General features: G+C 45.2%; 1 protein-coding gene across 2 annotated transcripts in view; it reads right to left on the bottom strand.

Moving 5' to 3' along the window:
* The window catches only part of PRKCZ (protein kinase C zeta), a 604,208-nt gene that overhangs the window by 568,489 nt on the left and 9,695 nt on the right, over window positions 1-26,024 (bottom strand). For both annotated transcript variants that reach the window (XM_069240998.1, XM_069240999.1), the window contains exon 2: window positions 17,813-18,011. In XM_069240998.1, the coding sequence (XP_069097099.1) occupies window positions 17,813-17,925 (113 nt within the window). In that variant the 5' untranslated portion in view covers window positions 17,926-18,011. The remainder of the gene's footprint in view (window positions 1-17,812; window positions 18,012-26,024) is intronic.

Genomic DNA, 26,024 nt, shown 5'->3' on the forward strand with positions numbered 1-26,024 from the left:
ACGTGAGAAAGTCGATTTTTTTTCTCCAGAAAATAGGCCTTTAGCTATAAATAAACTTGCCACGAGCTGGCGCTGCTCTTTGTGGACGAGCAGTTTTGTTACTTTTAGTTCAAGCTACCACAAAAGCTAGAATAACATTTGAAGAGACCTGAAATCTATTTGCCCTAAATCCGAAGGGATTATTTTAGATCCAACACATTGACCCAAATGAAGTGCCCAAGGGTGTGTTTGATCAGACCAGATAACCTTTCTTCACCATCGTTTCTACTTTTTCCCATCAGTATGGCCTCTTGGCCCTCCTAGCACGAGGGGAGGGTGGGTGACGTTCTTCACTGACTGTAGGTGCTACTTTTGTGCACTTTTGGCACCTACAGAGGTGGAAGGGCCCCACTCACAGTAGGTTTTGGGTCTGTCTGCGGGTATTCGGGATAGTGAGGGGTGAAGACTCCTTTTGATTTGATATGGAATCCTTTGAGGAGGAGACCTGTAACGCTGCTCTTTTTATTGTTTCCAAGGATAAATAGTTGTTATGTAGTGCTGATTAAGAGTGCTGCAATTTCTAAGCACCGTAGCAGGTGTTACCTCTACTCAATTTAATGACACTCAGACAGATAAACAGAGGAGTTATCACTGGCCGGAGTATGTTTTTTGAGCTGCAGATGACAGAGAATGTCAACGAATTCAAACTACACCCAAGCAGGGAGTAATATGGACTGTCTCTTGTTTGTGCGGCTTTACAAGTCTCCACTTGGCTCTACACCCCAGTTTATTATGATCTTATAAATGAAACATATTGTAACGTTTTTAAAATTATAATGTCAGGTCTTAAACAATTAAACCCAAAACCTTTTAAGCACAGACTTCAAGAAGTCCTTATTATTAATTTATTTCTCATTTGACACCGAGAAGGTGCCGTATGCTAGACCATCAGAACAACAAGAGGGTTTCAGCCAGACCCTCGCACACAGAACCAACCAACCACTAACCATGAAAGACAACAAATAATGAAAAAGTTTAGCAACCCAGTCAGCAGAGGGCACGGAGGGATGGATTCAGAGAATAATATGTTCACTTATAGCTGGGTATAAACTGCGGGAGAAGCAAGTGAGAAAAATCCCAGGAGAGAGGCAAAAGGTCTCTGAACAGAGAGGACATATATACACTGGAAGGTAGACACGTGGCGACTGCCTCCTTGGATTTGAATGCTCAATCTGAGATTACGTGCAGGTGACCAAAGGCCTGCAAAGCGTGTTGTTCCAACAGAAGCCCCTCCCCTAATATGGGTTAGTAAAAACCATATCTAATCGCTCACTGAGCTGATGTTGCTACATTCTACTTGAAGTGCGCATTGCTCGCATAGTGAAAATAGTTGGACAGGAACACACCCTGCAAGATGACATGCGGTCTGGAATGTGGAGTTTACCGGTCCTCCCACAGGTCTTCCAGCCTTCACTCCCAAGATTGCGAAACGCTTCCCAGAAAGTGAAGGGCCTCGTGTGTATAATAACCAGTCACCACAGAGGTTCAAGTCAGTTCCAGAAGCCATAACCACTTCGTCAGTTCTCTGACTGCGATGCTTCAAAGCTGCAGGGAAGGGCTTGTTGTAAACACTTGTTATATTTTTAACTCTTGTAATAATTTACATCTTAAGAGGAAAATTAGCAATAAGGTGAACGTGTCTTCACTGAGGAAACAACAGCCAAGAGCACCACGTGACTCGAAGTCACTAAGTTAGAAGTTCTCCACTCCCGGGTTAATTTAACTACCAAATGCATTCTGGGAGATGTGAGACTGGCTCAGTTCAGTGAATAGAACTGAATCAACACCTGGAAACAGGGATTTTATCAGACTGGGGCACTTTGTATTTGAAGTTGGGAACTTGTAATAATCTGGTATCCTTCCCAACATCACATATAGAAAAGACATTGGATTCTGAAACAGTGGATGTTGGTCCCAGAATGAAGGACCTAGAACATACTCTCAAACATTGTCCAAGGGGGCTAAAAGTGTGGTCAGTGATGGCCCCACGGGCCGCATCAATTCCAGTCAGGTTGGCAATCACAGGTTTGGGGGGGGGGGGGGGGGGGCAGGGAGGCAGGTTGGGGGTTGGCAATAAAATAGGTGTAGAGGAAACTAAGCATATACATCTACTGGCTGAATTGCACAACGTGAAACCATAAAATCTGGATTAGTAACACCACTGTCCTCAATTACCCCAATAGTGGGATCCTAGGCAATTGTTTCATTTCCCTTTCCCTCCTTTTCTTCATTATCACATATAAGACTTTGAAATACGGGACTGTAGGATTTGCGCTGTAGAAAACCTTCGCCTGTGTTTAATTTAATAAAAATAATGCTGTTCATGTATTACAGGAACCCAGGCCACCCAAAGGGTGCACATAACTACTAACCAGGTCGTGGTTCACTATTGGAACTGTTGTCAGGGTGGGGGCGAGAGAATGAATAATGTTCCTAAATTCATGTTTCAAAATTATCACTTAAAAAAAAAAACCACTTCTCAGTGCACTAATATAATCTGATGTACTAAGGAGAAATGGCTCTGCATGTTAATGAAATACACTTTTTGAATTTTGAACAGACTATCATATTATTACACTTTTGCTGCAAGATGTCTTTAAAAATTAAAGTGTTCCTAAAGCTAAGGAGTGCAGACACCCCACTTACTTCCTTTATTTAATTTCAATTACCCTTGAAATAAATGCTTTCCTGTTTACATAACTTTTCCTTGATGCTACTGCTGAGTCGAGTACACAGCAGCCCAGTGCTGCGGCTGACCAGGGGGCTTTATGTAAAGGTCAGGATGGCTGCATGCGGCCCCCCGGGCCGCACTTCGAGCATCACTGACCTAGAACGTCTGTGTGGGAAGCTCACCAAAACAAAGATCAGATTTGTGAAATGACAGTCGGCCAGTGTTACCAGCTATGTGCTTTTATTTTTTTCTTTGGCAGGTCCCGTTTGGAGAGCCCCAAGGCCTTTGTGTCAGTATAAAAGAGACATTCTATCAGGTGTAGAGCAAGGGTTCAGCTTGGATCAAGAAAGTGTGGGGGAGTGATCCTTGTACTTCACATGTACTTCTGACCGGATATCTGGATTTCAAAGGAGAGGCCACACCCAGAGAAGTATCAGAACAATGGCCAGAAAGAGGCAAATTTGATTGCAACTTACCTAGTAGGTGCCTGGGCGTTCATGTGTATTAAGAACACACTGACTAAACACAGCACAGCTGAACTGGAAAATCCACAATTGCTAATACTTTAGAATTTCCTGCATTCATTTGAACAGTTGATGTCATCTGACTGCAGAAAAGCTACACCCATCAACCCATTTTTTCAGAGCAGGAGTAGGAATTGGTGCCACTGCTCAACTAGTTACAGTTACTGTTACTGTTACCATCCCACCAGGTTAAGGGCGCGATGTTCATGGGTAAGCGTGACAGATGCTTCTTGGGCGAAGTATGGGGTGGGGTGGGAGTTGGGGGGTAGGAAAGTTAAGTCCTACAATAGGGGATATGTTACTGTTCAGTGTCAAGTTGACATGCTTGTTGGTTTTGGGTTTTGTTAAAGTACAAGACAAACGGCAGACAGACCTAAATGTTACAACAAAGCTCTCCAAGCTCTCAAATCTACACATGGGGAATAGGAAGGGAAACACCTCAAACCCAGAGCAACTACACCCGAGGGGCAGAGCCAAGACAGTTTCTTACACAAATCCCGATGAACCCAGTACAGGCCATCTCATGAAATGTCAATGGACTCTTAGATAAAATCAAGCGCACTGCAGTGCGCTTCATACATAGATACCGACCTTGTTGGGGAAAGATGCCCCTTCCTGGCGAGAAGAGAGTCTACCACGCGGGGTTCATACGAGGCTCAAGAGGTGTAGCGGTTCTCTTGCACCGCTCTCTTCCCTTGAAGGTGATGCAGATCTGGAGAGACAGTCAGGGTCGGTTTTTGGCCATTACTGGTAGAGTGGAAGGGGTGACGATCAACATAGTCAGTGTGTATGTTCTCCCAACGTTACAGTGTGGAACCACCAAGGAGCTGACTGAACTTCTCCAGGGCCTACCTTCGGGGCTCACTGTGCTAGGGGGTGACCTTAACGCAGTCCCAGACCCGACCTTGGACGTAGAGGGCCCAATAACAACTCACAGGCGCAAAATTGCGACATGCCTTGCGAACTGGTTGACGGCAACGGGGCTCTGCGACATATGGCAGCTGTGGCACCCGAGACATAGGCAATTCACCCACACCTCGGCGGCACATGGTTCACAGTCTCAAATTGATCTGATACTGCTGCCTAGCACAGACTGCAGCGCCCTAACTTACATTGAGATTCTAGCGAAAGGCATATCTGATCACGCACCACTCCGCTTTGTTATAGGCCATACCCGACAGGCGAACCGCCCCATGTGGAGGCTAAACGCCTGGTATTTGCAAGACAAAGAGTTTGTAGGGCAAATGCAACAGGCGCAACTCGACTATTTTAGCCTGAATGATGGATCAGTGTCCTCTCCTGGCACCTTATGAGCCACAGGAAAGGCTGTACTGAGAGGGTCGGCCAAGGGCCTAATAAGAGAGTTAGAGCGCCTAAAAACCCATGATATCGAATTACTAGAGAAGCAGGCGGCAGAGCTCGAGCATGTACAGGAGAAAGAACCTAGCGAGAAAGGGGAACAACAGCTCTCCCGAATACGAGAGGAAATCAGGGACCTATCCCTAGAAGCAGCAAAAGCCCTGTGGCGAACGAGCACCGCGAGAATATATGGGTTGGGGGACAGGACAGGGAAATTACTCCACTGGCTGGTTTCCCACCATAGAGCCTCAGGCATTATTCCCGAAATTTGGGATGGAGACCATGGTAAGGTTGAGAGGCACCAAGACATAGCAGAGGCCTTTGCCCGCTACTACAAAGCGCTATATAGGGCCTCAGAATTAGTTGACCCGGTCTGTGCTCGTAGGCTATTGGACGACATCTCCCTGCCCCGGTTGCCCCCTTCAGAGGTACAGATCCTGGACAAACCTCTGAGTGAGGAAGAGATAAATGGAGCTATCTCAGGGCTGAGAGCTGGGAAGACCCCGGGCCCAGACGGATTCCCATCAGAATACTACAAGAAATATAGGAAAGAACTGGTACCCCATTTGATGGCCCTCTTTGTACAGGTGGAACAAAAAGAGTGCTTTCCGAAAGGATTAGATGAAGCCATCATAGTGATGATCCCCAAATCCCAACCCCCATCACTGCACTGTGCGGACTATAGGCCGATCTCGCTGATCAACTGCAAGGTCAAAATCCCTGCCAACATTCTTGCAACGCGCTTTAAAAGAGTCTTACCGCAACTGATCCACTTAGACTAATGCAGATTCATGGCAACCCGGAGCACACGTCACTGTATCCGTCGCCTTCATGTGGCTCTTAATGAGCGACATAGGTTGCCCCGAGATTTAGCACTGCTCTTTATTGACTTTGAGAAGGCCTTTGACTCGGTGGACTGGAGCTTACTCTTCTTGGTGCTTCAGAAGGCGGGCTTCGGACCAAGGTTCTGTCGACTAGTGTGAGCGTTATACGCAGATCCCTCGGGCCGAGTGCAGGTCAACGGGACCATGTCATCACTTTTTGAAGTCAGAAGGGGAACGAGACAGGGCCGTCCACTGTCCCACCTCCTTTTTGCTCTAGTTATAGAGCCCCTGGCCCAGATGTTCCAGACAGACCCGGAGTATTGTGGCTGGAAATGGGGACACGCCAGGGAAGACAAAATAGCCCTAAACGCGGACGATGTGTTACTCTAAATGGGCACACCAAGCATATTGGGCCCACGCAGCCTCCAACTCCAAGGGCATCAGGCCTGAAAATGATCCCCACCAAGTCAGTGCTGGTTCCCTTGACAAACACCAGTGACTGTTTGGACTGGCAAGACATGATACCCCTCCGCAGACTGAGTTTTAAATATCTTGGCATATGTGTGACCCTCCTGCCGGAGCTGACCTGGGTGAAAAACGTGGATTCGCTACTAACACGGGTCAAGGCAGACCTGCACAGATGGCAGACACTGCCGTTGAATATAATGGGTTGTGTCGCCCTGTATAAGATGATGATTGTACCCAGATTTCTGTATGCTTTCCAGAACTTCCCTTTTCCAATCCCTCGTTCGTGGTTTTGGGCCTTGGACGCAGCCACAACACAATTCCTCTGGGGAGGAGCCAGACATCGAGTGGCAGCCAAGTACTGTAGGAGAGGAATATATGAGGGATGCCTGGGGGCGTCCGATCCATACCTATAGTATCTGGCGACACAGTTACTGGTAATTCATGACTGGTTTAACAGAGGGTGGTCAGATCCGGCATACCAGGTGGAATTAGGTATTCTGGGTTTCCCACATATCCTTGACACGCTGTATGGTACGCCTCTCCCTCACTGCATGGGTGGGATTACTAAAGCAGTTTTTCTGGCATGGTGAGCGGCGTTACGATACACCCACTGGAACGCTGTAGTTACTCTGCAGACTCCGTTGTGGAGGGGGAAATGGATGAGTGTTACTGCTGCGCTGGAGGGATTTGTGGAATGGGACTTGTTGGGGATTTCTTTAGTAGGGGATGTGTGGAAAGGAGAAGCACTAAAGTCCTTCAAAAAACTACAGACAGAATTCAAGTTATCCCGAACAAAATTCTTCAGATACCTCCAACTTAGGCATGCCATAGGAACACGTCTCTCGAAGAACCCACTGCCGGAATCCAGCCCCCTCGAAGCTAAACTACTTATGGGGAACCTGGGAGGGAAAGGAGTCTCACAGATTTATAAAAATGTTAGTTAACAACACACCAGAGGGTACGGATCTGACAAGCATGGGGTGGGAGTCGTGGGTAGGCGCCCTAGATGACTCGGAATGGTCAGAGGCATTAGAGGCCCCCAGGACCCTAGCCATATGAGCGAAACTACGCACCATACAGTTTTATTACTTACACAGAGCATACCTAGCACCTGTCAGACTCCACCGAGCTGGACTGTGGCCAAATAGCTGTTGTCCTCGCTGTAGCAGGGACCACGCAGATTTCTTCCATATGGTCTGGTCCTGTCCAACCTTGCAGATCTACTGGGGAAGGGTACTGAATGACTTAAACAAGACACTGGGGACTGGGCCACAGCTCTCTGCCAGCATGGTGCTTCTAGGGGTCATGGAGGGGGTAGTGAGATCACGGACTAACCGTGCTTTCATTAGAACAGCCCTGCTAGTGGCAAAACGAAATGTTGCCGCAGCCTGGACCTCGTCCTCTGGCCCGTCCATACAAAAATTGAGAACAGGGATGGACTGGTGTGCAAACCAAGAGAGACGAGTATACGAATCGAGAGGACGTCCTCGGAAATTTGAAAAGATATGGGGGTCCATGGCTTGGGGAGCTGTCATAGGCCGGACTGAAACAATTTCTTCTCCACTGTGCCTGGTTGAAGCAACACATATACTCCTTAAGAAGCTATGTAAACAAATGTCACTAATGCATAAAATTTAACTGCCTCGTTCTGTGTGTACTAAATGTTTGAAAACATATAATTTGGAAAACAATAAAAATGTGTTTATAAAAATAAAAAAATAGATATACCTAATCCATGTGGAGGAAAAAAACAAATACACCCAATTTTACACTTCCGTGAAAATGTGTACCGTGCATATTTTCACAGGCAAAAATATTATTTCAATGAAAATTTACATCAATGTGATAAAGCGTAGAAAGTGAGAGAAAAAAAGAGGAGCAGGACATCTTTAGGTCTGACTATACTACACTTGATTCTGCTTTTAATGAAGGGGCCAGGAATCATTGACTTAAAACGACATCCACTTTCTATCTACCTAAACAAATATCGAGTAGTGACAAGCACACAAGGGCTCCAGGTTCTTCATATAAAAGAGGTTCTTGTGGCCTAAACAGCCCATACATGGCTGCAGTGTCTGCATATTATTTGCAACAGTCCAACGAAAGAGCTAATCTCCTAAACCAATGCCCTCATTACACGTAGGGGGACACTAACTAGCACATGCATCTGATTTCAGGGGATTTTTGTTTTTGTGTTTTTTTATGGTTTACTTAAAACGAGTGTGATGAATACTGAATCCCCGGTTAAGTTGTGACAGGTCAAATCTGCTGCATATTAAAATGAGATACATCCCTGGAAAGTAGCAGCCCATACGGATCTTGGAATGTGGTAAGCACAAACAAACACGTTTTATCTCATGTTATGAGTAAAACTCTTAGCAGGTGATGAATATTGTATCAAAAACCACACTAGTCATAATGTGGACCATAATGTATTTCTTTATGTACTAACATAATGCAGAAACCTTTCGCTGACCTTATATAGTTTATCACAGTACAACAACTAAATTCAATGATTTTTGATTATTTTCAAGCACAACCCTAAGAGGAAAGCAGGTGATATCTAAGGAGCTCAGTTAATCTCTTCTCCTGCTCAGAATAGCTTAAGGGAGGTGCAAAATTCCCCGGGCACCCCAAGTGTCAGGGTACTGGTAAGAACGCCATTGGGAGAAGGGAGGAGTAGAAGCAGCTGGCCTGCTTTTTGCACCACAGAACTAGCCTTTGCTACCCCTGCACCAGCAAGATAAGAGGACTCTCACATCTCTGTCCACGTTTACGAGCCGCAACCATTGGCCCTCCTCAAGATCCTTTGCAGTAAATGGTAAGTGGCTAAGGGTGGGACAAGAGGTCAACCCTGGTAAGTCATCAGCAGGGATCAAAGGGAGTCCAATGTTGCTTCCACTACCCTTGTCGTTTTGGTGAATTGACAGCTGTCAGTACCATGAGGAGACTGCCACCTTGGAGCACTGTTAACTATAAATAATTTCGTTTCTGGGAAAACTAATTTTCCATTAAAAAAAAAAAAAAAAAAACTCTTGGCCTAGCACTCAGATTTTAATGTTCTATCCTCCCAGGCCTCGTGACACCTGTGGTCCCAGCTTACCGACTAGTAAGCATACGCAAGATTCGTGAACATTTGCTCATTCACCAAGCAGGCACATCTCAAGAGTACATCAGGAAATACAGGTTTTGCCACTTAAGCATCTGATTGAGATGTCCGTTCATAAGCTACCATGGGGCTAAAACAAAGCCGGCCTGTGCCTCGTCATCCAGTAGGAATGCTAGGTATGTTCCAGGTCACCTGAAAAACAGGCTCCATATTAATCTGACAGTTCTGGTGGTAGAGGATGAGTAGCTGAATAAAAGAAGTCACAACTACATAGCAATTCAATGCCCTTCATTAAGCATTCCTGAAGAATGATCAGCATTTCCTGTGCCTTTCTACTTAACAAACTGAAACATCGTTTGTCTTGGCGGAGTTCACTGAATTATTATAAATGCTTGTGATATTTGAATGGTGTGAAAAACAACAATGGACTGGGTTGCAGCCCGAGTAATTACCAGTTGCTGAGATTAGTTCAAGCATTCCACCCACAACGTTTTTGGTATACGTTTGCGAGGTATTACAACGATTCATTGAATACATCACAAATGTTACATGATACACTTTTTTATCAATGACACCTTGTGTTCAAGAGACTGAGATGCTAAATGTGCATCCCAAAGTTCTAATCCAGACTTCCCCACTGGATCTATCCTTTTCCTTAACTTCCCACATTTGTCACAATAGGGGGTGCTTAGAAACAGTCCTAACACTGAGTGAAATACTATTTAAGTAACATCTATAAAATAATACTCTTCTGGTGCTCTGTATAAAACTTTGGTGAACACAGGATAGCAAAAATAGACAAGGATATGCTGGCAACAGCCATGGCCGGTTCAGAAACACACACCTCCATCATTACTTATGTCTAGAAATGTGACCATGTTCACTATAGCTGCTGTCCATCTTATAGATGTCGCCCAATACGAAATGTCACAACAGAAATGGCCAGTTGCCATTAAGGATGACCAAAGGAGAACATTCGGTATTTTGATTTTTTTTTAAAAACTTAGAACCCTACGGTTAACTGTGGATATAATTGTACATCTAGGGATGACACTTTAAACTTTGGTTTTAGTTTCTACTCCGAAAAACACCATAACCTGTCCTATTACATTAAAGGTGAACCTTCTAGTATAGTGATGTTGTTTAATTCTGGATTATTGTGCATCATAACATCTGGATATGACTGAACTGAGCGTGTAACTTTGTTGTCATTATTGCTGTAAATAGCAAAAAATGTATCAAAACTGAGAGAGAAAGAAAAACGCTCTCTAAATACATTCCTAATTAAATTTAATAACTGGTTATCCAGACTTCACTTTTAAGAGGACAGTGGAATACTGGCATTGATGGGAATATCTGATTTGAAGAAAGGTGAATGATCGTTCCTTTGGCCCCAGGGTAGGTCGCTCCCCTGCCCCCGCAGCGCCACCAGCTCCTGTGTGCCTTCTGCCTGTTTGCCCGTTGACTGTTTTCTGATTGCCTGATTGTTCCCCGAGTGTCTGCTGCCCTGTGTGATCGCGCTCCCCTCTTCTTTCTGTACCCCGAGTGTCTGCTGCCCTGTGTGATCGCGCTCCCCTCTTCTTTCTGTACCCCGAGTGTCTGCTGCCCTGTGTGATCGCGCTCCCCTCTTCTTTTTGTACCCCGAGTGACTGTGTCTGCCGTGTCTTCCTGCCCCCACTCGCCGTTTTTTCCCCCTCAACTGTTTTTCCCACTCACTTTTTGGCCGCCTCGTCCTTTTTCAGGCCTTTTTCTCGCCGTTTTTTCCCGCCTTCTGCTCCTCGCCTCTCCCGCTTTTTCCCCGCCTTTCGCCGCTCCGCCTACCCTCCCGCCTCCCGCCTCCCAGCTGACCCCTCCTCCCAGGCTACCCCCTTAAATGGCGGCCGCTGCGAGGCAGAGGTAGCGACCTTTGACCCCAGGGTAGGTCGCTCCCCTGCCCCCGCAGCACCACCAGCTCCTGTGTGCCTTCTGCCTGTTTGCCCGTTGACTGTTTTCTGATTGCTCCCCGAGTGTCTGCTGCCCTGGGTGATCGCGCTCCCCTCTTCTTTCTGTACCCCGAGTGTCTGCTGCCCTGTGTGATCGCGCTCCCCTCTTCTTTCTGTACCCCGAGTGTCTGCTGCCCTGTGTGATCGCGCTCCCCTCTTCTTTTTGTACCCCGAGTGACTGTGTCCGCCGTGTCTTCCTGCCCCCACTCGCCGTTTTTTCCCCCTCAACTGTTTTTCCCACTCGCTTTTTGGCCGCCTCGTCCTTTTTCAGGCCTTTTTCTCGCCGTTTTTTCCCACCTTCTGCTCCTCGCCTCTCCCGCTTTTTCCCGCCTTTCGCCGCTCCGCCTACCCTCCCGCCTCCCGCCTCCCAGCTGACCCCTCCTCCCAGGCTACCCCCTTAAATGGCGGCCTCTGTGAGGCCGCGCAGCGGACGCGCGCCGCTGGCGCGCCAAAGGCAAGCCCGTCTGCGCCCGTCCGCGCCTGGACCGCGCCCAGCACCCAAACCCCTAGCCCCCGCAACCCCCGCCAAACCTACGACTCCACCACCCTCGCCAGCCTCAACTCCGGCCGCACGCCGGGCTGCTACCGCGCCACCCCGAAACGAACCCACGGCCCTTTTACCTGCAGCAACTGCCGCTTCAACTGTCTACGGACTCACACCGCTCCCGTCAAAATCGACTCCCCTAGAAGCAATCTCCAATGCATCCTGGTCAACACCCGATCCGTCCACAGACACGCCATCGAACTGTGGAACCTCATCAACTCAACGAACCTGGACATCGCCTTCCTCACCGAGACCTGGATGAACCCCTCCTCGGCACCCGACATTGCCATAGCCATCCCCGACGGCTACAAAATCATCCGGAAAGACCGCACCAACCGCACCGGAGGAGGCATCGCCATCACACACAAAAGCTCCATCCGTATCTCGACATACACCGACAACTCACTCCCCGACGCCGAACACCTCCACTTCGCGATCCACAGCGACCCCAAGACCACCCTCAGAGGCACCCTCATGTACAGACCACCGGGACTACGGACCAAGTTCAGCGAAGACATCGCAGACTTTGTCAACCCTCACGCACTGTCATCCACCGACTACATCCTCCTAGGGGACCTCAATTTTCACCTGGAGAACCACACCAACAACACCACCACGGCCTTACTGGACAACCTCGCCAACCTGGGATTGAAACAGCTAGTCAACACCACCACGCCGGACATACGCTCGACCCCATCTTCTCCTCCAGCAAACACATCTCCTTCAGCCACACCACCGGACTCACCTGGTCGGACCACAGCTGTGTCCACTTCAACTTCAAGAAGACCACCGTGCACCACCACACCCAGCAACCACCAAGAAGACAATGGAATCGAACCACCACAGACCAACTCACATCGACCCTCGCTCAGAAACAACCGACCAGCACCACAGACCCCAACGAAGCCGCCAACAACCTCACGAGCAGGATCTCCGACTGCGCCACCCAACTGGCCCCCCTGAAGACCCAAGCTAACACCAATAACCACAAAAAAAACTCCTGGTTCACCCCCGACCTCAAGGACTCCAAGAAAGAATGCCGCACCCGCGAGAAGACATGGCGCCTCAACCAGAACGAAGAGAACATGTCAGCCCTTAAGGACGCCACCCGCCAACACCACCAACGCCTCCGCGCCGCACGAAAAACAGCCTACCAGAACAGACTCGACAACAACGCCCACAACAGCAAAGAACTATTTGGAATCGTCAAAGAGCTCTCCAACCCCGACGCAGAAAACAACTCCATCCCTCCCTCACAAGACCTCTGCGACTCCCTCGCAGCCTTCTTCCACCACAAGATCACCGACATCTACAACAGCTTCACCACAAACAACACGAACCCTCCACCGGAACCCACCACCAACGACACCACCATCCTCACCTGGACCCCAACCACCACCGAGGAAACCACCCGCGTCATGAACTCGATCCACTCTGGATCTCCATCCGACCCCTGCCCACACCACATCTACAACAAAGCCGACAACATCATCGCCCCCCACCTCCGGGACGTCATCAACGCATCTCTCACCTCCGCCACCTTCCCAGAGAGCTGGAAACACGCAGAGCTCAACGCCCTCTTAAAGAAACCTACAGCAGACCCCACGGAACTCAAAAACTTCCAGCCAATCTCTCTCCTGCCGTTCCCCGCCAAAGTGATTGAAAAAATCGTCAACGCCCAACTCACCACCGCCCTGGAAGCCAACGACTCCCTCGACCCCACACAGTTCGGCTTCAGAGCTAACCACAGCACCGAAACCGCCCACATCGCAGCCACGGATGACATCAGATCCTTGACCGACAAGGGAGAAACCGTGGCCCTCATACTCCTGGACCTCTCTGCGGCCTTCGACACTGTCTGCCACCGTACCCTAATACGCCGCCTCAGCAACGCCGGCATCAGAGGCAAGGCCCTGGAATGGATCATCTCCTTCCTCTCCGGAAAACCCAGAGAGTCCGCCTCCCCCCCTTCAGATCTACAGCCACGGAGATCATCTGCTGCGTACCCCAAGGATCCTCCCTCAGCCCCACTCTCTTCAACGTCTACATGACCCCCCTAGCGAACATCGCACGCAAACACGGACTCGACCTCATATCCTATGCCGACGACACCCAGCTCATCTTATCCCTCACCAACAACCCCACCTCAGCAAGGACCAGACTACACGACGGTATGAAGGAAGTAGCAAACTGGATGACAGACAGCCGGCTGAAACTGAACACAGAGAAAACGGAGGTCCTCATCCTCGGCCCTACTCCCACCGCCTGGGACGACTCCTGGTGGCCTCCCGCCCTAGGCAGCACTCCCCAGCCCACCAACCACGCACGCAACCTCGGCTTCATCCTGGACTCATCCCTCTCCATGACCAGACAGGTCAACTCAGTGACCTCAGCATGCTTCAACACCCTCCGCATGCTCCGCAAGATCTTCCGCTGGATCCCCATCGACACCAGGAAGACCGTCACCCGCGCCCTCGTCACCAGCCGCTTGGACTACGGGAACACTCTGTACGCCGGCATCACCATCAAGCTGCAGAAGAAACTTCAACGGATCCAGAACGCGGCCGCACGACTCATCCTGGACATACCCCGCCACCACCACATCTCCGGACACCTGAAGAAACTCCACTGGCTCCCAGTCAACAAGAGGATCACCTTCAGACTCCTCATCCACGCACACAAAGCATTGCACAACCTCGGACCCAAACTCATCAACAACCGCGTCTCCTTCTACACTCCTCCGCGCACGCTACGCTCGACCGGACAAGCCCTGGCAGCCGTCCCCCGCATTCGCAAAGCCACCGCCGGAGGAAGATCCTTCCAAAGACCTGGAACTCTCTGCCCAGCCACCTTCGCGCCATACCTGATCACCTCTCCTTCAGAAGGCAGCTCGAGACCTGGCTCTTTGAGCACTGACCCCCCCCCCAGCGCCTTGAGACCCTTAATGGGTGAGTAGCGCGCTTTATAAATGCGAATGATTGATTGATTGATCGTTTAAAATGATCTAATTTTCATAACATTTCCTACGGAGGTAAGGACTAGTGGTTGTCAGTTAAAGACTACAAAACACGACACAGAGAAGGCCACAAAGGAAAAGGGACTTGTACCAGCAAGTTAAAATAAGAACAAATTTAAACAGCTAAAGGTGTATGTGATGAGGGGAGCATCTTCCCAAATCTACTAAATCAGTACAAAATATAAAGTGCTAGTCTTTTTCTAACCACCACATAGTAGTTGAGGAAACCACATTCTAAATGCTACCAACATGGTAATAGTAGGAAAACATACACATTCTACGTGCGTGGTGGACCATGGAAGAACAAAAAAATAGCGTACAGGAGCACTGGATAATAAAAACAGGAAGAAAGAAGCAATGTGCTGGGCGGTAGGGTTAAAATGCAGACGCAGAGTGGAGGCACGGGAAGCAGGAGGAACAAAGAAATAAAGATAATCACATGGATTTTTCAGATACAGCGGGGGGGGGGGGGAAGATCCCTAAAGTCAATAGTGGAAGGATGCAACTCATCCACTTAGAACACTGTGATACGGAAATGCTCCAGGATGGGACAACAAATAATTTGGAGGAAATCCTTTGGATCAAGAGCTGAGACAGAAAGCATAGCCACTGCATTATGATAGAACCAAGGACCACCATAATCAAATGTAAAGTATTGAAAACTATAGGTCTCCAAGGCTTAATGAGATGGCCCAAAAAAAAAAAAACTAGTAGGTCAATCCAGGGCTCTGTCTTTCAGTAAATGTTAAGAAAAAATTAACTATAGCACAAGAAGTTGCTACTGGTTGTTTACCACCTTAGAAAACTTCATGTGACCAGTTCACAGACGTAGAGTGGATAACCAGCTATTCCATATTATGTCATGATGCCTTGTACTTGAGTTCTACTAAGTTATCTATCCAATGCTTAATTTGTAAAAATGTACTGCAGAGACACAATGTTTTTCTTAGGAGTCCACTGCAGTGCTTTTGAATGCTAGGGCTGCTGAATACCAGAACTACCTAGTCAGATAATCCAAAATTACTGAAGGACATTAAGCCAAGTTTGGCCCTGCCAAAAAATTAATTATTCACAGCAGTAACATGTTCTTAGTAATCACCAGTGGTACTAATAGGCTACATAAAGAAAGGATTAAGAGCAAACAACCTTCTAGATGACTCCATTACTATTCGTGCAAGAGCATTGTCATCTGTGGCCTGGAGGACAATTAGGTCTCAAACAGTGAGACAGTGCTGCCCCACCATAAACAAAATAAATAAATATACTACTATTATGTGCACAACAACTCACATGCAGCCTATATTTCAAGTCATTTCACACTCTGTGTTCAACTTTAAGAGCAGGAAACCACAGCTGCCATCGCTCTCATTCTTTGATATGCTCTGACAAATTCTAACTACTTAATCCAATAGCATGTAGAAGCCACTGTGGTACCCCAGGACCACACGTGATAAATCTGAATATCATTCTGCAACTTTGTTCTGCTGAAGGTCGGGACATAATTATATATTTATTAAGATTTTTTTTGTTTAGTGTCAACAGGCTGCCTGATGACGATCTTACTTTCAGACAGTAGAACCATACAGACTGTAAAATCGATAATAGAAATAAGAAAAAGCATGCAGCTGAAGCAAACACATTGTGCCATAAGTTTGCTGCCATAACTATGAACTAAGTGCCTCATGCTGAGGCAAACTTCGTCCCTGGGGGTCTTTCGAAAGTGCTCAACACCGCTCCCTTAGACACTATATAAATAAAATATATCTGCACCCAGAAATCAACACCTGTGTTGAGGGCAGTGGTAACTAGACTGCCATTCCCCAGGCAGGAATATCATCAAATCAGCGGTGAGAGAAAAGACAGCGTTAAGAGTACACAAAAGATGCCAGAATGTGGTTGCATGGTAAAAAGCAATCACAAAAGTCACCAACAAATGCTAAAACTATTTTCAAAGGAAAACACTGCACCCCACGAGCGGGAGGTATTACTGACAATAGGTCAGACACTATTAAGCAGCAATTCGGAAACAGATACTACTCTAATCGCCTCATCTACTCATCCTCCACTTTCAAAGAACTTTTTACAGCATCAACCTAGCGCCGCACTGCGGTTACCTAAACACTGTTCATCTGTTCAGGTTTCCTAGAACCAACTGCCTCTTATCAAAGTATGAGTTACTGGGAAATCATTGCTTCTTTAAACTTTTATGGTGGGTCTGGACTACATAAACAGATTCGATCATCGTGCTCCAGCATACCTGCTTAGCAAAATTCAGACGATTAAGAAATTGGCAAATGGACTTTCATTATTCTTTCTTAAAATCTCATGTTAATAACTCTACTGGCAGCGGGTCCCTCAACAAATCTCATATTAAGTCACTTTGTACTATACACCCAGCACTGCCAGGAACCGAACCAGGGTATCTCCACTAGGTGATGTGTATTTCCAGGCATAGGTTAAGCCTTCACCTAAAGACGTAACTCTGGATGGAGATTTTTTGTTTCCACAAACCTCGCCGAAGGCAGACATTTTAACTCCATGTAAACTCTTTACCAACTGCAGTGAGGAAAGTAGAGGACCACTTTAATTTCCAAAGAGCCCTTAAAACAGGACTGTTTCCTGCTCTGCTACTTCATGGATGAATCAGTGCCTCACTGACCATTGCTGAATTCCCAAGAGGGCTCTCTAACAGAGGTACTGTGTCCACAGCTATACTGACTGCAAAATGGGTGACCAGCTAAACAGAGAAACTATGGCCTGTAAAGTGGTCGTCTAATCCTGACCAGAGCATCTCTGGAATGTCACTTGAGAATTGGGTTTGTTACGAAAGCATACACTTATCCAGCTCAATTTCTCTGTAAAACTGGCACGTTTAGCTGCACCAAGAAACCCACGATGGCATGCTTGGAATACAGTAACTTTAAACACGTATGAAAGCGTTCATCACGCATCTCTCCGCCCCCCTATAATACACTCTATACAGATCTAAAAACGTTATCTGCTATACTAGAAAATTTAGCTGCAGTGGAAAGTCTGCTGCAACATGTATCTCAGGCCGAACACAACCATCTCTTGCCACAAAGGACAAACATCTTCCACTTAAAGACCTCTACGACTCCAGCCTGCTACAACTCCCAGGTTACTGTATCATCAAAAGCAAAGTGGAGAACTCTTACTGTTGTAAAACTTTCAAAGCAGCGATATTCAGGTTCAAAGAAACAAAACAAATTAAGCTGTTTCCGATATTTAACATACTCCACATGAGGGTCAACTTACCCATGATAATGTGCTTTCATTCTGATTAAATTCTTTCGCATGTCTATTTTGGATCCCATCCTGCTAGGCATGTTACGAGGGTCCTCAAATTCTTTACGAAGAGTTGATATCATGGACTTTAACAGGTGCAAACCAATGCTGCGCAGCTGAACAAGCCAGGTTACTAACTCCTGTTTCCTCTGGTTTGCTACCAATTCACCTGCAAATAAATACAGATATTCATAATATTAACCAGGTCGCTGTAAATTAACTTTGAAAGCTTCAATGGTTCTCGGGCAACATTTCAATTTAATTTGCTAATTTTCTTACTTTTAGCCACTTAACGCAATTGTTTTTAATTGTGAAATGTGGACTGCGCCATCGGCAATGGATGTAAAAGTACAAAGCTGAAGCCGAAGCAAAGATTTCCGGTGTAACTGTAGCAACAAAAGATTGTTTGGGGGGTGGGGGGGTTGAGAGGGCGTCCCAAAGGCACAGGCGTCACTCTGAACTCTCAACAAAGCACTTCAACCACTGAAAAAAAAGGATTTTAAATTATGGTTGTAATGATTGTGCTACATGCAGACTGAGATCAAAGCATCACCCCCACATGAGGCCCAAAAATATCATATGCAGAGGTATAACATTACATCAACGTTGAATCAGACAGAGGATACCAGAAAGCAGTAGTTTCAAAGAACGCTAAAAAAAGAGAAGTAAATACCCATCACAAAACAAAAACGAAATAATATTGCCAGAATAAAAATGTAGAGCATTTAAATTATTGAAACGTCTGAGAGCTAATGCATTTAATTTCATTATTTAACATATCCACCTTCAAACGCTCCTCCTATAGCGCACTTGCACAAGACCACTTTTTCTGCAATATTTCGGTATATGACTGATACATCCAGCTCTCCGTCTCACCAGGCGTGGTCTTATGCACTCCTCTGCAAAGTTAATTCCACTGATCTGATTTCCAACTCTCATCTACGATTAAGTTCCTCCCCCTGCTTTTATCAGTGCTGTGGTTACCGATCCTCGCATCATGCAGCACATCTTGATCCTCGCATATTGTAGCACATCATGAAACTATTCTGCTTATAAAAGGTACTTTCCTCATCATTCACAACACTGCTAGAAATCTTTCAGCTAGTATTAAGCCTCCTTAACCCAAAAATCTACACCCATTCTTATTCTTCTTTCTTCTCTGGAATGGCCTCCATTACATACACATTAATTGTGCATCGAACCATCCTTTTCTAAATTATGTATCTGTAGACCAGAACCGAGTGTCCCTGCAAACTCCTGCAGCAGAGGTTCATGGCAGCTTAATTTATTGACATATCTTGAGCAGGAACAAAGTTTGCTCTATGTATACATTTCAATAGCATAAGTTTACTGATATTTGTGTACTAAGTGCAACGATCTTTTGTGATTCCCTGTCCTAGATCCAGCTTCCATGACTCCACTGAGCAATTTTTTAGCTGAAATGTTGTCCACCGTCAGCCCCTTGAACCAGGGATAAACCTAATGCATATGGCATTTGTATCTGTTGTATTTTCCCGCTATATTTACTAACCAATTATAACGCCTTTAGGTATTGGGTATAATCACACACATCTGTACTTTATATCAAGTACTATGTTTTTTCTATATGACCACCAAGCACATTTGTTCACAATTTATATTATCTGAATGAAAGAACTAAGATAGATTTTCACAGCAGGCTGACAATGTAGTCCTGGGCTATTTTTTGAACTGACAATTATCACAAAAATCGTTGTTTTTGTTGAACAATTTCCCTCTACTTAACAAAAAATGAGCCACAAATGACACTACAAGGGAACCATTATTTAGGATTTCTGCTTTGTTTTAGAAGCACAGTTGTGTTTTTTTCTTTTTTTTTTTCTTAAACTTGGACAAGCGATAATACATCTACTTTTGGGCCAAGCAGCTAAACATTTGCATAGTCACCAAACAATAAATGTTGTTTGAGTTTCCTTATCTACGCAATTAAATGGAAAGTAAATATACTTTGCATATTCTGCCTTTAACTTTTATAGTGCTATGATTGAGTAAGAATTTGTAGAAATGAAGGTCTGTGACTGCCGGAAAGCATTATTTGTTACTAGGAGTACAATATAAGGTTTCAGATTTGTCCAGTATTATGTTCTGGTTGTCCATGATTAAGATTTTTTCCTTTTACACCGAGCTACATAATGTTGATGGTTTAACCAGAAGTGCGGATCTATTGGCACTGCAAAGTAAAATGAATTGTCCTTAAGTATTATTCAAATTTCTTTTTGTTCTGACCTTTGACACACCTTGAGCTGTCTCACTAGGCTAGTGATGAAAAAAAAATGTTTTATAATATACACAGATGGAGCAGTCGTGGCTCTAAGCGCGCGGAATGGGCGGGAATAAAAATTAAATTACAAAAAAATAAATAAACACTTACCTTGCTTGCCGCAGCACCGCTCCATCCACTCCTCCGTCTTCGAGTGCTGGCATAGGTGCTCCCAGGCAGACAGGGAGCCTGTGCAGGCTGTGTTGCTGGGCTGGAGAGAGCCTATTGCGCATGTGGCCCGAGACGGCCGGCCAAACACACGTGCTGAGCACTCCCCCTCACTGCTCATCACCCCCGTGGCTGTGCCTCTTTACAAGGAAATGACAATAAACACAGTTTATTATAATTTCCTTGTAAGTGTTTTTCAGCTGCTGGCCGGCAGGCGACGCTCCTCCACCCCAATGGGGGAGCTACCCCTGTGATAAAGGGACTTTGAGACTCACACGTTGCTCCACCCACCACAGCATACAGCAGGAGACAACGGGTCAGCCCACTTCAGCCACTGGCCCTGCTTGCTGCGAGTAATGGCATCTTGCCTTCTCAATGTGCCATTCTACCAGGAAAGTAGTGTGATTCACTTTCAGCTCCTAAGCCAATGTCTCCTTTCCTCTTTTTAATTTTTGTCTACTGTTTTGTTATTTTGATCACTTTCTTATTGGGCAGGGGCGCAAGGTCCTGGTAGCTCCTGGCAAACTACTAACGTCCAATCACTTCTGGTCTCTTGCATGTTTTTTATGTACCCCAAATAACAGGCACTAGCTGTGCTCACTCATTAAATGTATGGTTGTAAAGCAAAATCTGATCACAAAGGAGGAATAACGTTTTTTGTTGGGTGCTGCGATGTTCAAGAACATAAAATGTTACTCCCTATAAAACCACGAACCTTTGCATTATGCACCGACCAAGCACAATTCGAGTTAGTAACCAATTAACAGAACACTCTGAAGGTAATGCTGTAGTGTCAGAGGTGACACCTCCCATGCAATGCTAGCCTGCCGCTGCCACCATTGTGGGAGCAAATCCCAAAGCTATGTGCTATTTATATTTGTGAATTACCGATTCTTATTAGCGAAGACAATATTTTTATTTTAAAATAGTATCGGTATTTGGATCTACTGTGCTCGGGATTTTGGAAGCACATTGCAAAATAATATAGATTTCTCTCCCTCTAATATCATTAGAGATGCCTTGCTGCTGCCACGTCTCGCTCACCACTAGCTTTCGTTCCTTCCCACCACTCCTTCCAGTCCCGCTTTCAGACATCTTCCTCATACTCAGAGGAACTCCCTGCCACACCCATGTTGTCTCTCTCACTTCTTCTCTTTTACAGGTCTTTCACTCGCTTGTACCTTTGTGTCTCTCCCTCTCATGCCTCCAGATGTCTTCCGTTCACCCGAGAGTGGGCTCCAACCTTCTATACAAATTAACAGTATGTTTTTGAAGCAAACTCAGAATCACACGTTCCCATACATTGGGCTCTGCTTACTACAACAGTGAAAGATGTTATTCCATAAAGGCCACGAGTTCACAGATGATTGTAGTAAGCTGTTCACTGTGCACCTACAGACCACAGCTTTAATTACTAAACAATTTTCAGGAATGCTTTTAAAAAGGCTAATGCTATAGCTTAGTGGTTACTCATTCGATTCTGAAATGTCAGCCAGCTGAGAATACATGCATTTCTGACGTGGCAATTGTTATTACGGGAAAAAAAAAGCTTTTTCTGGTTTCAATTAGTGTTGTTCCTTGTGCAGACGTCAGATTTTTTGCATACAGAAGTCCAGAAACGGAGCAGACTATAGGTAACTCTCATGCTCTAGGCTTTTCTGGTCTGTTTCCTGTCTCCCTTTACACCAGGTCTCCCTCTTTGTACTCAAAATGCATTTCTGTTTTCCATTTACTATTGTTCCATGTGCTCTCCTCTCCCTCCGTCTTTACCCCATACGTAGGTTTCTCTTTTATACCTAGGTCTGTCGCCAAGCACTCAGGAGCTCCCTCTCACCCTTGTATCTTTCTCCCCCCTCTCATGCATCCATGATGCCCTTCAGCACGTTGTCCTACTCCGAGCTCAGGCCCCCAATAAGCGTCCTCGCTGCTTGGATACTTCTGGTGCTTGCGAAGATCCAGAGGGGTTTTCAGCGCGTCGCACATAGCGAAAGGGCGTCAGTAAGACTACTGAATTTCTCACGGTGTGCCGATATCAAACTTGCCCATATCCTTCGTGGAAAGAACACCAGAGACACTCGCACAAAGGATTGGTCCAAAACTTATAAATAACACTTTCCGGGGTGTGGCTAGTGGCTGAACAAGAAGGCTGACTGAAGCCACTGTCCTCACATACAATGGAATGGGCCTAAAATCAACAACACTAATAAATATTGATTATTTATAAGATCTATGCAAATATCCCAGCATTCATATTTGAGAAACTTATTAACAAATGAATACACCAAGGACATAAAGGATTCTCGAGGGGAAGAATAGCCTATGACAATATCAGGATGTTTTGTCACATACTAACAAAGATTAATAATCATGAAATCCGCAGTGGCCACTTTAGCATTGAAACGTGGAGAAAGCCTTTGACAGGATTTGCTGGACTTTCTTAAAGCTTCTACTCCAAAAATTTAACAAGCATTGGAAATGCCAACAACTCTGGCTTTCACGAAATTATGTATGCTAGTGGGAAACACTACAAATTAATAGCATGGGGATTGACAGTACTTGTGTGGAAGCAAAGAACTGTACAATACTATTTGTGTAGGTTAAAAGGTTATTCGACGGTTGCACTGCCAGGCCAGATTTAAAAATCCACGTAGGTTAATAACTACCCTCTTCCCATCTGTGCTGCTGCCAAAGAAAGACAAACACCATAAACTATCTACTTATCTAAGGCACATTTACAACATGTCATGCGTGCCCATGAAAGTTGAGTCTCAGTCAGCTGGATAAATAAACAAAATAATCACAGGTGCTGGAGGGCAAGCACTTAGTGTGGAAGCACAAGTCTGCCCAATCAAAACATGTACTCCTGGCTCCCAACATGTGGGTGGAGCCAAAGCCCCTCTAGTGATGCTCACATAATTGACTGGCGCCAGACCATTACTAGTAAACAATGTCACTCACATGATCAGGGTCTTATGCTCAAAAAAGGAAGCAAAAGTAAGAATCAACTGCATCATTCCTCCTCGTTTAGCTTGTTACGGGGCACACAACAGAGATGCCCCCAGCGCCACGCCTATTCTTACTGGTTACCGAACCACTGTTATACTCATTAAGAGCCAATGTTAAAATCAAAGTGATCTCATTCCCAGCTGTCAAACCCAGCTGTAGGGCCTATGCAGGTCATGTACTAATTTTCAAAGAAGAAGCAGACAAGGCCATCCCCTTTATTATGGAAGAAATAAATAGTTACTCAGCTGTGTTAGGGTATTCCCTAAACAAAGAAAAATCAGAGGTATTTGCATTAAACATCTACTGCACCCCAGCAATATTAGAATCGCTGGGATTGAAATGGTAATATCACAAACTCAAATATCTAGGCATTTGATGAATGTGGTTGGCAGCCAGCAGTCACACTTAACCACAAGAAGCAAGCAAATTCATACAGTCACTGCAAGGGATAACAGAGTGAATAACATGTGCTAAAAATAGAAATTGGATAATTATGTTTATCACACAAACTTTTTGAGCACCTTGGACTTCAGTCAATATTTTTAATTTGCTATTAACTACAGTGAGGAAACGTTTTCCCTCAAGGTCTGGCCTAAAAAAAACGTAATCTCTCTTACCAACCTCATGTAATACTATACATAGCAAATAGAACACATAAACAATCACATAGAGGCTTCACACGAAGCTATTTGTCAGTTCACATCTAGCACTGTGAATGACAGCAGTTCCCTTCTCACAATTGCACGTCAGCCTAAAAAGAAAAGCTCTTCAGTACCAGAGCTGGTGGGCCAATGCTTTACTTTTACAATTCCGTTTTTTCAATTTTTTTGTCTAACTAGATGCCACAGCTATCTGCAAGATGAATTCTTCCCGATTCTTTAAAATATATTTAGGGAGGGAGGGCTTTGGTTCGATCCAGGGAAGTATTATTCTGTCACAGCGTACCATGGCCTACATACTCATTCTATTTTCGAGGGCATGCCTCAATCCCAAGGCATACAGCACTGTTTTACATCTGAAAACTGCACTCAATCAAGCTGTTTATTACATTCAGTACTTCAGCTTCTGATGCGTTCTATACACAGGCCGTTTTGCTATTTGTTCCTGGCACTGGCAAAGCCAGTAGGACAGTCTTAAGTGTGATGGAAGCATTTGTGAATGCCAGTGTTTAAATGTGTTGGCACATTAAACGCGACCTACCGGCCTCAAAAATGTTGGTTTATTTATTTAAGTCATCCTTGTGTTTTTATACTAGGACTTTAGGTTAAAGTAACTTAAAGCCAATAGTACCTTTTTGTGTCAAAAATAATCATACTTTCCCTTGATGTGCATTAAAACTAAAAAAGGGTTTTCTATAACAGTTCTAAGCACAGCTGTTTGTTAGGAAGCAGTTATACTTTCCAACTAAAATGACCTGTTTTTCATTATTTTATTTAAGCATATAGCTGCCATGTTTCTTTTTTATGTGGATCGAATGGGTTTCCAATTAAAAAAAACATTTAACCACCAAACCAGTTTGCTAAGGTCAGCCTTCCTGGCTTTACCAGTACTTGGTGGATTATGGCTCTTAAACCTTATATTTTGGAACTGCATGTTCAATCACCACATGTAACAGACTTTAATTCTGCAATCTTTACGTATGCACTTAGATCTTTTTTTCTGTTTTTGTTTCAATTTCAGCTGTGTACTGTTTATGCCTGGCCTTCGACACTGCTTTAGCGGTCGCACTTGACTATTATGTTTCCAAAAAAAAAATATATATATAGAGGGGCTTTGGGTCAGTAGGCTTCATCCACTTGTCTGTTAAACTGTCATTCAGATTTTACCTCTCTCCACAGCGCCGTACAACATTTGACAGTAGGTAAGCCCACTTTTCCCTTTGGCTTACTTCAGTGCATGGACACACTGTTCTCGTCGGCCTAAACATAAATAATTCCTGTTCTGTGACAACAATGTTTTAAAATGTGCTGTTTTAGACTAACATTATGAAAGCACGTGACAGCCACGTTTAGGTTTCTGGCACATTTTCTTTTTCCTTTTGTGGCATAGGCTTGTAATACATATTAACCATTGCACCTGTCAATGCCAGAACTACTGGCATTGTTAATGCTTGTAGTTTATGCAATGTTTAACAACTGCACACTGACAAAAGGCAATTACAAAAGAAAGAGAAGTGCCGTCAACCTCATACAACTATAGTACAACTTTCAAAAGATGTTTTAATTGTTAGCTGAAACACAGAAGTACTTTACAGATCTAGCTAGAGATAAATCAGATTATTAGGCATAGCTACTGCAGAAAAATCTGCGGTGTCTCTGGGTGCCTCATTCTTGCATTTTATATACGAAGGATTCCATCACAGGTGTTATCTGTGAGAAGCTTATGTATTTTTTTTTCCTTTACACGAAATTATTTATTCATATTTGTTTGACGCTCTTTTATTCTCATCTGTTTTAAGGATGTGTTTTATTAGAACATTGGAATGCTGGGGGCTCCATTGAAAACAATGGAGTGCTGTGGGCTTTTACTGGCCGGTAAAAGCCCGCAGCGCCAACATTCCAATGTTCGCTTTGTTCACAGCAGCAGCTGTGAACAAAGCCTCACGGAGCCCGAGGGGATTTTAATCCCCTCGGGCTCCGTGAACATTTTTTTTTTTTTTAATAGAACATTCTGCCCTGAGTGGCAGAATGTTCTAATAGCCCTAGAACC

This window comes from Pleurodeles waltl, chromosome 6, assembly GCF_031143425.1.
Source record: "Pleurodeles waltl isolate 20211129_DDA chromosome 6, aPleWal1.hap1.20221129, whole genome shotgun sequence".
NCBI classification, from domain to species: Eukaryota; Metazoa; Chordata; class Amphibia; order Caudata; family Salamandridae; genus Pleurodeles; species Pleurodeles waltl.